Source organism: Rhinopithecus bieti, unplaced genomic scaffold, assembly GCF_001698545.2.
Source record: "Rhinopithecus bieti isolate Rb0 unplaced genomic scaffold, ASM169854v2 scaffold_10132, whole genome shotgun sequence".
Taxonomy (NCBI): domain Eukaryota; kingdom Metazoa; phylum Chordata; class Mammalia; order Primates; family Cercopithecidae; genus Rhinopithecus; species Rhinopithecus bieti.
This window is the reverse complement of record NW_016806330.1, coordinates 796,206-809,762: the sequence shown is the minus strand read 5'-3', so window position 1 is coordinate 809,762 and position 13,557 is coordinate 796,206. Positions and strand designations below refer to the sequence as shown.

General features: G+C 37.2%; 1 protein-coding gene across 1 annotated transcript; it reads left to right on the top strand.

Moving 5' to 3' along the window:
- Positions 1 to 11,640: 11,640 nt before the first annotated feature.
- OR10Z1 (olfactory receptor family 10 subfamily Z member 1) lies at positions 11,641 to 12,582 on the top strand. The gene has a single exon (XM_017875546.1). It carries the CDS (start codon positions 11,641 to 11,643, stop codon positions 12,580 to 12,582), a length of 942 nt encoding a protein of 313 aa, XP_017731035.1.
- Positions 12,583 to 13,557: the final 975 nt, after the last annotated feature.

The following is a 13,557-nucleotide window of genomic DNA, read 5'->3' as shown; positions in this document are numbered from 1 at the left end:
CTCTTTTAATTGTGATGTTAGAGTGTCAATTTTAGATCTTTCCAGCTTTCTCTTGTGGGCATTTAGTGCTATAAATTTCCCTCTACACACTGCTTTAAATGTGTCCCAGAGATTCTGGTATGTTGTATCTTTGTTCTCATTGGTTTCAAAGAACATCTTTATTTCTGCCTTCATTTCGTTATGTACCCAGTAGTCATTCAGGAGCAGGTTGTTCAGTTTCCATGTAGTTGAGCGATTTTGATTGAGTTTCTTAGTCCTGAGTTCTAGTTTGATTGCACTGTGGTCTAGGAATATACTCTTGAAAGACTGAATGACTCTTGGTAATATTTGTGAGTTTGATAGTTTATAAGCACTGCCTGAGTGTATTCCTTTTGTACTATTGACATTTGAAGACTGCAAGTGAACACCATATTGGCTTAAGTTGTTAGACAGCAGAATTCAGAAGTGTTAAAGGAACTACAGAACTAGGAAAATGTAGAGAGAAAATCTCACGATCTGAGGATAAATTCTGTACAAATATTTACTGCCAGCTAAACTATATGCAGACAGCTAAACTATACATTCAGTGGAGATAATCATGAGGCCAGACTAGAAAAGAAAGATAAAAGAAATAAAGCAGCATCTTGAAGCCAAACAACATAAAAAAATACATAAACTGCTGCAAGCAGTTGGTGATAAACATTTTGCATTGCTCCAGAAAAATTAACTGCCTATTAGACACACAAAAAGAATAACTCCCCAAAATCAGATTTTAGAATCACTACAATTTCTTTCTAAAATGTTCAGTTTTCAACCAAAAATATTTACTAATACAAAGATTGTGTAAACTATTTATACACAAGAAAAAATATAGCCTATAGAAATTGATTTCAAGTGAACTCACAATTTGGATTTTGCAGTATTCACATTCAGGTTTTTTAGAAATATGATCAAAGAATAAAAGGAAAATATACCAATAAAGAGTAAACATGTAGATAGTATCAAATTATAAAAGAAAATTATAAAAGAAACCATTTGGATATCTGGAGCGTAAAAGTCCAACAATGGTTGAACTGCAAAGTGTATGAAATGGCCTCAACAACAAATTGGAGAAGAAAAAGGAATAAGTGAATCTGAAGCAATTTCAATAGCAATTATCTGATCTGAAAAAATACAGAAGAGAAAATATAAATAAACAAATAAGACTTTTTTTTTTTTTTTTTTACAGGGTCTCACTCTGTTACCCAGGACAAAGTGTGATCATAGCTCATTGCATCTTTGACCTTCTGGGCTCAAGCAATCCTCTTGCCTAAGCCTTCCAAGTAGCTGGGGCTACAGGCATGTACCATCATGCCCGGCTAATTTTTTGATTATTTGTAGAGACACAGTCTCACTATGTTGTCAAGGCTGGTCTCAAATTTCTGGAATCAAGCATTCTCCTACCTCAGCTTCCCAAATTGCTGGAATTACAGGTGTGAGCCACCATGCCCAGCCTCTTTCAGACTTGTGAGACAATATTAAATGATCCAACATATATGTAATTGAAATCTCAGAAAAAGATAAAAAGAAAAAAGACTTCAAGATGACCAATTAGAAGAATTTCATACCTGTATCCTTCATTTAGAAGAACCAAAATAGCATATAGACAATCACACTGCACATACATTATCCAAGAAGGAACACTGGAATTTAACAGGGAAGCAACAGGAAACATCAAAAGCAGAGAAAGAGAAGGGAGAGTGGCAGTGTCCCTGGCCAAGATCAACTGGGAGCCAGGAGTGACTTCCCATCATGGGCAAAGAGTAAGTGAGAGACTTCTAGCAGTCCACATTTGTACAATGGAATCATACAAACCTGGCCTCAAGAGAATCCCTTGATCCTCCCAACTCCTAAAATGAACATAGGGAGCTGCTGGGAGACTGTGGGATGGAACTGCTCCAGAAGGAGAACTCATGATGTGTCCCACACCCTGTCTGAGACATAATTGGCTACAGCAAAATGCCAGCTTCAAAACTAATCTTTGCAGATCCCATGCTTTCCTGGGGCCCAGAAATGCTAGAACTGAGGTGTTACAGAAATTCAAGCTATCACTTCTGGAATGGAATAATGAACTGGGGGTACTCCCAACGCTGGAGCTAAGAAGTAAGCAAGGTGTGCGCTACAGCTGCCAGTGCCAGGAAGCAAGTGCTACCAGAACAGAGATGGGAATCTGAGTGGGGCACAAGTTGCCACTGAAACTTGGTCACTAGCTGGTTGGGGCTCCTGCAGCAGGAGCAGGAGTGTGAGCTAGTCATGGGCTATCACCACTGAACTTGAGAAGCAAGCCCTGTTGAGACAGGGGAATGAGAGGGACACCCTTTGCTGGCCTTGGCAGTGGTCACTGAGGATGATCCAACTCTCTCCATTGGCAAGGCCTCAACATGGATGGTACTACCCCTCACTGAACACTCTGCCTGGGGCCTGATGATTTCCCCTCCCAGCAGGCTAGTGCCTGCTCTCGTCATTGGTGGGGCTGGAGCACTGGGCAACCAAGCATGGTTTTGCCCCCCACCACGAGAGCACATCCCCTGAAGTCCTGGAAATTACCCAATCCAATCCACCATGTTGGACACCTGAGCACTCCTGGGTACTCAAGTTTTGGTATAAACTTCTAGCTGTTACCACCTGTATTAGTCCATTTTCATACTGCTATGAAGAAATACCCAAGTCTGGGTAATTCACAAAGAAAACAGTTTAACGAACTCACAGTTCCACATGGCTGAGGAGGACTCACAATCATGGCAGAAGGTGAAGGAGGAGCACAGTCACATCTTACACTGCAACAGGCAAGAAAACATGTGCAGGGGAACTGCCCTTTATAAAAAACCATTAGTTCTCATGAGACTTATTCACTATCATGAAAACAGCATGAGAATAAACTGTCTCCATGATTCAATTACCTCCTGCTGGGTCCCTCCCATGACACATGTGGATTATGAGAGCTACCGCTCAAGATGAGATTTTGATGGGGACACAGCCAAACCATATCCCCACCTCAGATGGCACCTACCTGAAGGCCTGAAGACTGGCCCATCAAGCCCATCACATTCAGTGCCAACATCAACACACACCATACAGGATCCAGAGAATCATCAAACCACAGCTATTGCCATCACTCACACCACCAGCTTCCCCGTGTCCTGAGAACCTCACCACTCACCTAGTCTGCTACTGCCACTACTGAATACAAAGAAGTCACCTGGAGGCCAAAGAATTGGTTTGCCAGTAACTGCTAACACAGGTGTCAGTATATATCACCCTGTGCATAAAGATAGGCACTCTCAGCCCACAGCTGCCACCACTGGGGCCTGACAACCAGCCCAACTGGCATCTTGGACTGCAGCACCATTTACCACAGCCTCCATTAATAACCACACCTTAATCCACCAAGGAAATCACAGATGCCACTAACACTATTTGTAGGCAAAGAAATCATACAAAAACTACACTAATGCAAACACCTAGATTCAAAGCCAAAGTACCCTACCCAGCTAACACCATAGATACATCTTCAGGAAAAAGTACTCCCCTACAAAAGTAAATTCAAAAATTGAAAGAAGTGATGGTTATATCAGGTGAGCAAATATAAATGTAACACAAAAAAATATGAAAAAGTAAGGAAATACAACACTTCTAAAGAAACATGTTAAATTTCCAGCAATAGATCCTAAATTTTAAAATTCAAAATTCAAGGAAAAAAATTAAAATATTTATTTTCAAAAGCTCAGTGAGACCAAGAAAATTGTGAACAACAAAATAAAAGCTACAAAACAATAAAGGATGTAAATAAGAAATAGGTTGTTTAAAAATAAACCAAATAGAAACTCCAGAACTGAAGAATTCATTGAAGGTAATACAAAATACATTTGAAAGTGTCTGCAACAGACTAGATCAAGCAGAAGAAAGAACCTCAGAACTTGAAGACAGGTCTTTTAAAAATAATCCAGCCACACAAAAATAAAGAAATAATTTAAAAAATGAGCAAAGTCTTTGTAACATTTGAGATAATATAAAGCAATCAAATATTCAAATTATCGGTGTTTTCAAAGGCAAAGAGGCAATAAAATAATTCAAAAACCTATTTTTACAAATGATAGATAAAATATTTCCTGCTTTAGCAAGATATGTAGACATTCAGAATCAAGAGGCTCAGTGATTCCTAGCAAGATATAATGAGAAAAGTGCTTCCCCATGACACATTATAGTCATATTTTCTAAAGTCAAAGAAAAAAGGTGAACCCTAAAAATTGGAAGAGAAAGGGCTCTAGCAATCTATAAAGGAAAATCTATTAGATAAAGAATAGATTTCTCAGTAGACACCTTATAGGTGAGAAAAGAATAGGATATTTTCAAAATGTGGAAAGGAAAAAAAAAGTTAACAACAAATAATACTATGTCAAGCAAAATTATCTTTCATAAATGGAGATGAAATAAAGTCTTTCCCAGATAAGCAAATGCTGAGGAAAATCATTACATTGAACTGACCCTAAAAGAAATGCTCAAGGAAGTCCTAAATCTGGAAGCAAAAGGACAACATCATGGAAACACATGAAGGCATAAAACTCACTAGTAAAGCAATCACACAAAAGATAAAGAGAAAAGACTCAAATGATACCACTACAGAAATCCACCAAATCACAATGGTAGTCAATATAGGAAAAAGAAAGCAACAAAGAATATAGAAAACAAACAGAAAACAACCAATGATATGACAGCCTCACAATTACTAATAACCTTGAATGTAAATGGGTTGAATTTTCTACTTAAAAATATAGAATGGGTGAATGAATTTAAAACATGATCAAACTATATGCTGCTTAGAAAAAAACTGGCCTTAAGCAAAACTTAAGAAGAATTTTTTTAAAAATCATGAAACAAATGAAAATGGAAGCACAACACACCAAAACCAGTGGGATACAGCAAAAGTAATGCTAAGAAGGAATTTTATAGCAATAAATGCCTACATCAAAAAAATCGAATGATAAATTAACAATCTAACAATGCACCTTAAGGAATTTGAAAAGCAAGAACAAATCAAACTTAAATTTAGCAGAATAAATGAAGGAATAATGATCAGAGCAAAAGTAAATGAAATAGAGACTAAAAAATTACAAGGGTCAACAAAATGAAAAGTTTTCTATAGAGACAAAAAATATTGATAAACCACTAGCTCAACTAATGAAGAAAAGAAAAGAGAAAACTCAAACAAAATTGGACATTAAAAAGAAGACATTTCAACTGGTAAGACAGAAATTCAAAAGATCATCACACACTATGCTGACACATATGCTGACAAACTGGAAAACCTAAAGGAAATGGATAAATTCCTGGAAATATACAACCTCCCAAGGTTGAGTCAGGAAGAAATAGAAAACCTGAACAGTCCAATATCAAGTAGGGAAGTTGAATCGGTTATAAAAGGTCTCACAACAAAGAAAAGCCCAGGAGCACATATATTCGCAGGTATATTCTACTAAATGTACAAAGAACTAATGCCAGTTCTTCTGAAACTATTCTAAAAAATTAAAGAGTAAGAAATTTTTTTCTAACTCATCTGTGAGATCAGCATCACCTTGATATTAAACCAGGTAAGGACACAACAACAACAACAGCACGTCATATGCCAATACCCTGATGAACACAAATGCATAAATCCTCAAGAAAATACTAGCAAATGGAATCTTGGAGCTCATAAGAAATGTGTATACGATGATCAACTGGTATTTATACCGGGCATCCAAGGATGGTTCATTATATGCAAATCAATAACATGATACTTCACATTAATGGAATGAAGCATAAAAACCATATGATCATCTCAATAAATGTAGAAAAAGCATTTGCTAAAATTCAACATTGCTTTATGATAAAAACTTTTAACAAGCTAGGCATAGGAGCAACATATCTCAAAATAATAAACGTTACATATGATAAACCCACAGCAAACATCATATGAATGAAGAAAATGTGAAAGCCTTTGTTCTAAGATATGAAACAAGGATGCCCACTTTCCCCAAAACTGTTCAACATGACACTGGAAGTTTCAGCCAGAGAAATCAGGAAATAGAAAGAAACCAAGGCATCCAAATTGGAAAAGAGGAAGTCAATGTCCCTCTCTGCTGTTAATATAATCTTATATATAGCAAAATCCAAAGACTCCACCAAAAATTACTGGATTTGAATTCAGTAAAGTTGCAAGATACAAAATCAATGTACAAAATTCAGTAGCATTTCTATATATCAATAATTATCTAGCTGATACAGAAATCAAAAGGCAATAACCTTTATAATACCTACCCCCCTCCAAAAAATACAGAGGAATAAATATAACCAAGGAGGTAAAAGTCTCCACAAGGAAAACTATATGACATTGATGAAAGAAATTGAAGATGACACAAACAAATGGCAAAACATCCTGTGCTCATGGATGGTAAGAAATAATAGCACAGAACAAGAAAAAAAAATTCTAAAATTTGTATAAAGCCTCAAACAAGCCTGAATAGCTAATGCAATTCAGGGCAAAAAGAACAAAGCTGGAGGCATCACATTACCTGACTTCAAAATGTATTACAAGGATATAGTACCCAATACAGCATGCTGTTGGTAAAAAAAAAAATAGACACAAAAAACCCATGGAATAGAATAGAAAGTCCAGAAAGAAAGTCACATTCTTAGAGCCAACTGATCTTCAACAAAGCCAATGAGAACTTACCTTGAAGACAGGACATGTGCTTCAATTTATGGTGCTGGAAAAATTGGATAGCCACATGTAGAAGAATGAAATTAGACCCCTATTTCCCATCATAAACTCAAAATTGATTAATGACTTAAACATAAGACCTTAAATGATAAAACATTAGAACAAAACCTAGAGAAACATTTCCTGGACATTGGTTTAGGCAAATAATTTATGACTAGGACATCAGAAGAACAGGTTACAACAACAACAACAACAAAAGGGACCACATTAAACTAAAAAGCTTCTGCATAGTAAAGGAAACAATCAACAAACCAGAGAGCAATCTTTTGAATGGGAGAACATATTTCCACACTATTTATCTTGCAGGGAAATTATATCCAGAATATACAAGCAACTCAACTCAGCAGGAAAAAAATCCCAAATAATCCCATTAAAAAGTGGGCAAAGAACATTAATAAACATTTTTCAAAAGAAGGTATTCAAATGGCTAACAAGTATATGAAAAAATGGTCAACATCAAAAATCATCAGACAAATGCAAATCAAAACCACAATGAGCTATCATCTTACCTCAGTCAGAACAGCTGTCATTAAAAACAACATGCTGGTGAGGATATGGAGAAATGTTCACATATTTGCTAGTGGGAATGTAAACAAGTACAGTCACTATGAAAACAGTATGGAGAGTTCTCAGCTATTTTATCCAGCGATCTCACTACTAGATATCTATATAAAGGAAAAGAAATGGATATATCAAAGGGATAACTACTACACTCACATGTTTATTGTAGTACTATTTACAACAGCAAAGATATGCAATCAAGCTAAGTGTGCATAGATGGATGAATGCATAAAAAACAAAAATGCAATAGATATACATACTGAAACAATATTCAGGCATAAATGGATGAAATTATGACATGGATGGAACTGAAGGTGATTATTAAGTAAAATAAACCAGACACACAAAAAGTAAATACTGCATGTTCTCACTTCTATGTGGGAGCTAAAAAATTTGATCCCATGGAAGTAGATACTGGAAAGATAAATTAAAAATACTGGGAAGGGTCAGGAGGAAGATTGCATGAAGATAATTTTGTTAAATAGCATTAGTCAGGGTTTTCTAGGGGTACAGGACGAATAGATGTATATATGAAAGGGAGTTTATTAAGAAGTATTGACTCAAACAATCACAAGGTGGAGACCCACAATAGGTCCTCTGCAAGCTGAGGAGCAAGGAAGCCAGTCCGAGTCCCAAAACCTCAAAAGTAGGGAAACTAACAGTGCAGCTTTCGGTCTGTGGCTGAAGGCCTGAGAGCCCCTGGCAAACTAATGGTTCAGGCCCAGGAATCCAAAAGTTGGAGAACTTGGAGCGCGATGTTCGAGGTCAGAAAGCATCCAGCACAGGAGAACGATGGAGGCCAGAAGACAGCCAGTCTATTCTTCCACACCCCTCTGCCTTTTATCCTAGCTACACTGGCATCTGATTAGATTGTGCCCATCCACATGGAGGGTGGGTCGGCCTCTTCTAGTCCACTGACTCAAACGTTAATCTCCTTTGGCAACTCCCTCACAGAGACACCCAGGAACAACACTTTGCGTCTTTCAATCCAATCAAGTTGACACAATAATAACCATCACCCAGTACAAATACACAGTGAGATATAGTAAATTCAATGTTTGATATCAGAATAGGGTGACTATGCTTAACAAAAATGTATTGTGCTTGGGTGACAGAAGCTCTGAATACCCTGACTTGATTACTATGCATTATATACATGTAACAAAATATCTCATGTACCCTATACATTTGTACAAACAAAAAAGAAAAAGATAAAGAAAAATATTGAAGAAATAATAGCAGAAAACTTCCCAAATTTGGTGGAAAATATTAATATACTAGTTCAAGGTATTCAATAAGCCACAAGTAAGAGAAGCATTCTCTTACATAAGGTACATTCAAGTACATTTTAGTTAAATTTCGTAAAGAGAAAATATTAAAGCAAAAAGAGAAAAATGACACATTACATAAGAGTGGAAAAATGATACAGTTAATGATAGCATTCTCAACAGAAACTTTTGAAGACAGAGACATTGAAAATGGCATAGAAAGACGAAAGAAAAAAACCCTGATGACCAGTAATTTTATATCCAGCAAAAGTACATTTTACAAATAAAGAAAAAGTGAAGATATTTTCAAATAAATAAAAATGTAGATAATATATTGCTAGCAAAACTACACCATAAGAAATACTAAGATGAATCCTTAAGGGTGAAGGAACTTAAAATCTGATTATACGAGAAAGAATGAAGAGCACTGAAAATGATAAACATTGGTTAAATATAAAAGATTATGCACAAACGTAATTTTCTCTTAATTTCTTTATGATAGCATATGCCTGCTCAAAAATTACGACAACGTGTCAGTAAGTTTACACAATTGGGACTAAAACATTGCAAATTTTCTACATTTAACTGGAAATAATTCAATGTTAAGTAGATTATGTTAAAAATACATGCTGTAATTCCTAGACCAACAACTAAAACAACATTGCAAGAAAAATAGTTATAAAATCAATTGTTATTTTATTCCAACATCTAACTCATCTTTTGGATCTTTCTAACCCCACAGCAGGATCCTGGGAATAGTATGGTAAACAAAAGAAAGGCTTCTTAAGTCTACTTGTCGCTGCATCACCAATTGGCTGTGTTATCTTGGGTAAGTTATTCAATATTTTTCATGCCTCAGTTTTCTTATCGGAAAAATAGGAATAATAATAATACTTATATATTGTATTAAATTTATATAATGAAATTAGTCGATATCTGGTGATGAATACATGTTGCCAATTACCATTGTTGTTTCTATTAAATCAGTCAATGAGTGAAGATGTATGTTGAAGGCACAACTAGTTACACCATTAGTATACCAGAGAAACATGCATTTTAAGAGTGACAAGTCAGATTAACCTAGTTGTAGGTAGACTTTTGGGACATTTTAAGGTTTCAGAACAATCTGAAGGTAGAAATATCACCTTCAGATTGTGAAGATTATATCAGATCATATCACATATATCACATGTCTGGATGCAGATATTGCAGCATAGTTGAAACAAAGGAAGAGGATGAAAATAAGGTTAAGTGGCTTTTAAAATGATGCATCTGAGAAAAAAATGGAATAGACAAATGAGGATGCAGGAATAGATTGACCCTGAAAGAGATCAGAATTTTCTTCAGAATGTCTTCAAAACCAGACACATATCCAAAGTAGTTATATCAAGTTCTTGAGACAACAGTGGGGAACAGCTGAATTCTTGTTTCATTTTTAAATTATACATCTTATGGTATAAATTTATAAGCATAAGTCCTTAGTTCTATAATTTTGGACCAGTTATTTAAAGTCTATTAGGCTCAGTTACACTTCTATAAAGTGTAACTATTAACACTATCTCACTGGGCTGCTGTAAATTTAAAAGAGATTTATCTTGTGAAAAAAATGTAATATTTAGCACATGGTACCATGTTTATTATTTAAATCACTATCCTAGTATCTCTTGTTCACATTCCCCTTTCTGCTTTCCCCAAAAGGATATTCCCAACTAATGACATAAAAACACAATTAGATGTGCTTCCTGAGACAGCACCCACTGGGACTAGGGAGTCCTCCGAGAAAGAAGCTGTTTGGATGGAAGAAGATATTATTTACCACCTGGAACTAGGGGTGTGGAAGAAGGTTTCTTGGTATCATTTGGAGACATCACACTGCTCAGAATAGGAGATTCCAAAATGCATCTCAGGTCTTTCTCCTGTGGGCTAGCCTGCTGGGAGGCAGTCTAGTGCATGGGAACTAAAAGGCAGGACTTGCTTTGTGAGCCTCTTCAGGTCAGTGTGAGCCTGTTCAGGCAAGGGGAGAATCCTCCCTTGACTTATGCTTTGGTTTAGAGTAGAGTTTTTGGAGGCAGCAGTACCTGATTTTGGGCTGAGAGATGGCTGCTGCACAACCTGCCTCGAGTCCTGGCTTTTTCTTCAGTGCTCAACATAGATTCACAGGTAAAAGGAGCCTGCCCTACTCTGCCCAAGGAATTTGGAAAGGGTAAAATGGCTTGGAAGAGGGGTTGTATAGATTATTGTTGAACAAGCTATTTCTTATTTTATGTTCATATTAGTGTGTGTTCCATAGTCTCTAAAGAGAGTCATCATTGCATGGGGAAAATAAGGATAGGTTAAGACTCACCATACCTGTTTTCTAATCCTGGTTCTGTGTGACTTCAAGAAAGTCACTTCACCTCTCTTAGTCTTTGTGCCTGATCTATAAAACAAAATCCATCAAGATCAAGTCTCCCCACCTCCCCACAAAGTTCTAACAAGCAATATGGGTGTGTCCATATGTGTATTTTCACATGACAATGTATGTATAAAGACAATATAAATGTATATGTGGTGTGTATATATTTACATGTGATGTGTGTATCTATGAATTTGCACACTCTAAATACATATGTATTTGTAATGTATGTGCATGCCTGATATATTTGTGGATATGGCCATTAATATCAAATGTATAATTTATAGTTTTGAATGTGTAAAATATGCATAATTATGTGTAAATGCTATAAAGCATATATACACCTGCATGTATGTAGTCATATGTATGTTTGTGTACAAGTATGTGCATATGAATGTCTGTGATTGTGTATCTGTGTATATGTACATGTACATACAGTCATGTGAGAATGGACCCATACATTTGTGCCTAACAAACACTTTTTTGAAGTTTGAGTAGAGTCTAAATCAGAGCTTCCTTTTGAAGTTACAACAGGAACAAGAGAAAAAGAATCCATATCATCCACCTTTTAAAGAAGCCAGGTACCTACTAGCAAGGTGGAAGAAATCATCAAATCTATCAGGGATATATCTCTCAGAATGGGGCAAACCAATATAACCTCCTGGAGGGATTTTGTCTTCCTGGGCTTCTCTGATTCTGGGGAGTTGCAACACCTTCTCTTTGCCTTGTTCCTCTCTCTGTATTTCGTCACTCTGACCAGCAATGTCTTCATTATCATAGCCATTTGGCTGGATAGCCATCTGCACACCCCCATGTACCTCTTCCTTGTCTTCCTATCCTTCTCCGAGACCTGCTACACTTTGGGCATCATCCCTAGGATGCTCTTTGGCCTGGCTATGGGATACCAGGCTATCTCCTATGTGGGCTGTGCTGCGCAGTTGTTCTTTTCTGCCTCATGGGCCTGTACTAACTGCTTCCTTCTGGCTGCCATGGGCTTTGACAGATATGTGGCCATCTGTGCCCCACTGCACTATGCCAGCCGCATGAATCCTACCCTCTGTGCCCAGCTGGTTGTTACTTCCTTCCTGATTGGATACCTCTTTGGACTGGGAATGACACTAGTTATTTTCCACCTCTCATTCTGCAGCTCCCATGAAATCCAGCACTTTTTTTGTGACACGCCGCCAGTGCTGAGCTTAGCCTGTGGGGATACAGGCCTGAGTGAGCTGGGGATCCTCGTCCTCAGTCTTCTGGTCCTCTTGGTCTCCTTCTTCTTCATCACCATCTCCTACGCCTACATCTTGGCAGCAATACTGAAGATCCCCTCTGCTGGGGGGCAGAAGAAGGCCTTCTCCATTTGTGCCTCGCACCTCACAGTGGTCATTATTCACTACGGCTGTGCCTCCTTCATGTACTTGAGGCCCAAAGCCAGCTACTCTCTTGAGAGAGATCAGCTTATTGCCATGACCTATACTGTAGTGACCCCACTCCTTAACCCCATTGTTTATAGTCTAAGGAATAGGACTGTACAGACTGCTCTGAGGAATGCTTTCAGAGGGAGATTGCTGGGTAAAAGATGAAGGTTACACCAATAGGACACTTTCTTCTGTGTAGGCTGGGCATAGACCAAGAACCCAAGCCAAAGGACCAGGTATTCAAGGCCTCAGGCCAAAGCTGTCCTACCCCCAATCATCTGGAAAAGCCTTATCCTGCCTCTTGCCCTTCCCCCCGACTGCTTGGAAATGTAAAGGCGGTGCTTCCTGCTCTGTTTACTGTGCACAACTCAAAATGAGCCCAAAATCTGAATTTTAACTTTCAGCCTCCTAGATGCCACCCCTAGTTACTGAAAACCATTAAGAATTTAAAAATTTAATTAAGATAATCAAGAATTTTTTAATTAAGCTGAACAAAAGTTTGGAGTGTTCAAGTTCAAGGCAGGGCTGGTAGGAGCCTATCAGGGATACTGTAGAGATTTCTAAAATCATTACATAATTAGACTTTTTGACCTGTAATGTTCTTCCAAGATTGGAAACCTGGTGAATATCAGCTTGACAGTTAGTTTAAAGCTTTGTTAAATGAACTGGTGGGTCATTTTTACTCCCACTGGGTGTCTTTCATCTTTTTATGCTTTTACTATTTTTTTAATTCCAACTTTTATTTCATATACAGTGGGGCACATGTGCTTATAGGTTCATCATTGTGCTATTGACAGTAGCAAAATGTGGAATCATCTTTTATATAGTTGTCCTCCCTATCTCTGACTCTATTACTTTGCCCTTTTTGTTTTAATTGATTTTCCAAGATGGGTGGATTCTATTTCAGAAAATATATTTACTTCCATTTTTTTTGATAATTGTTAATGCTCTCTGATAGCTTCAGTATCTTGCATGTTAAAGACGCTTCTCATTTGGGTCACTCACCAAACTGGATACTGTTCTTTTGAATCTATTGCAGAACTATCTATTCTGCCTGTTTCACTTTCCACATATAATATGGTTATATATAGTGGCAGACATGATTAGAGAAAGTGTAATGAACTCACAAGACCGTCAAGC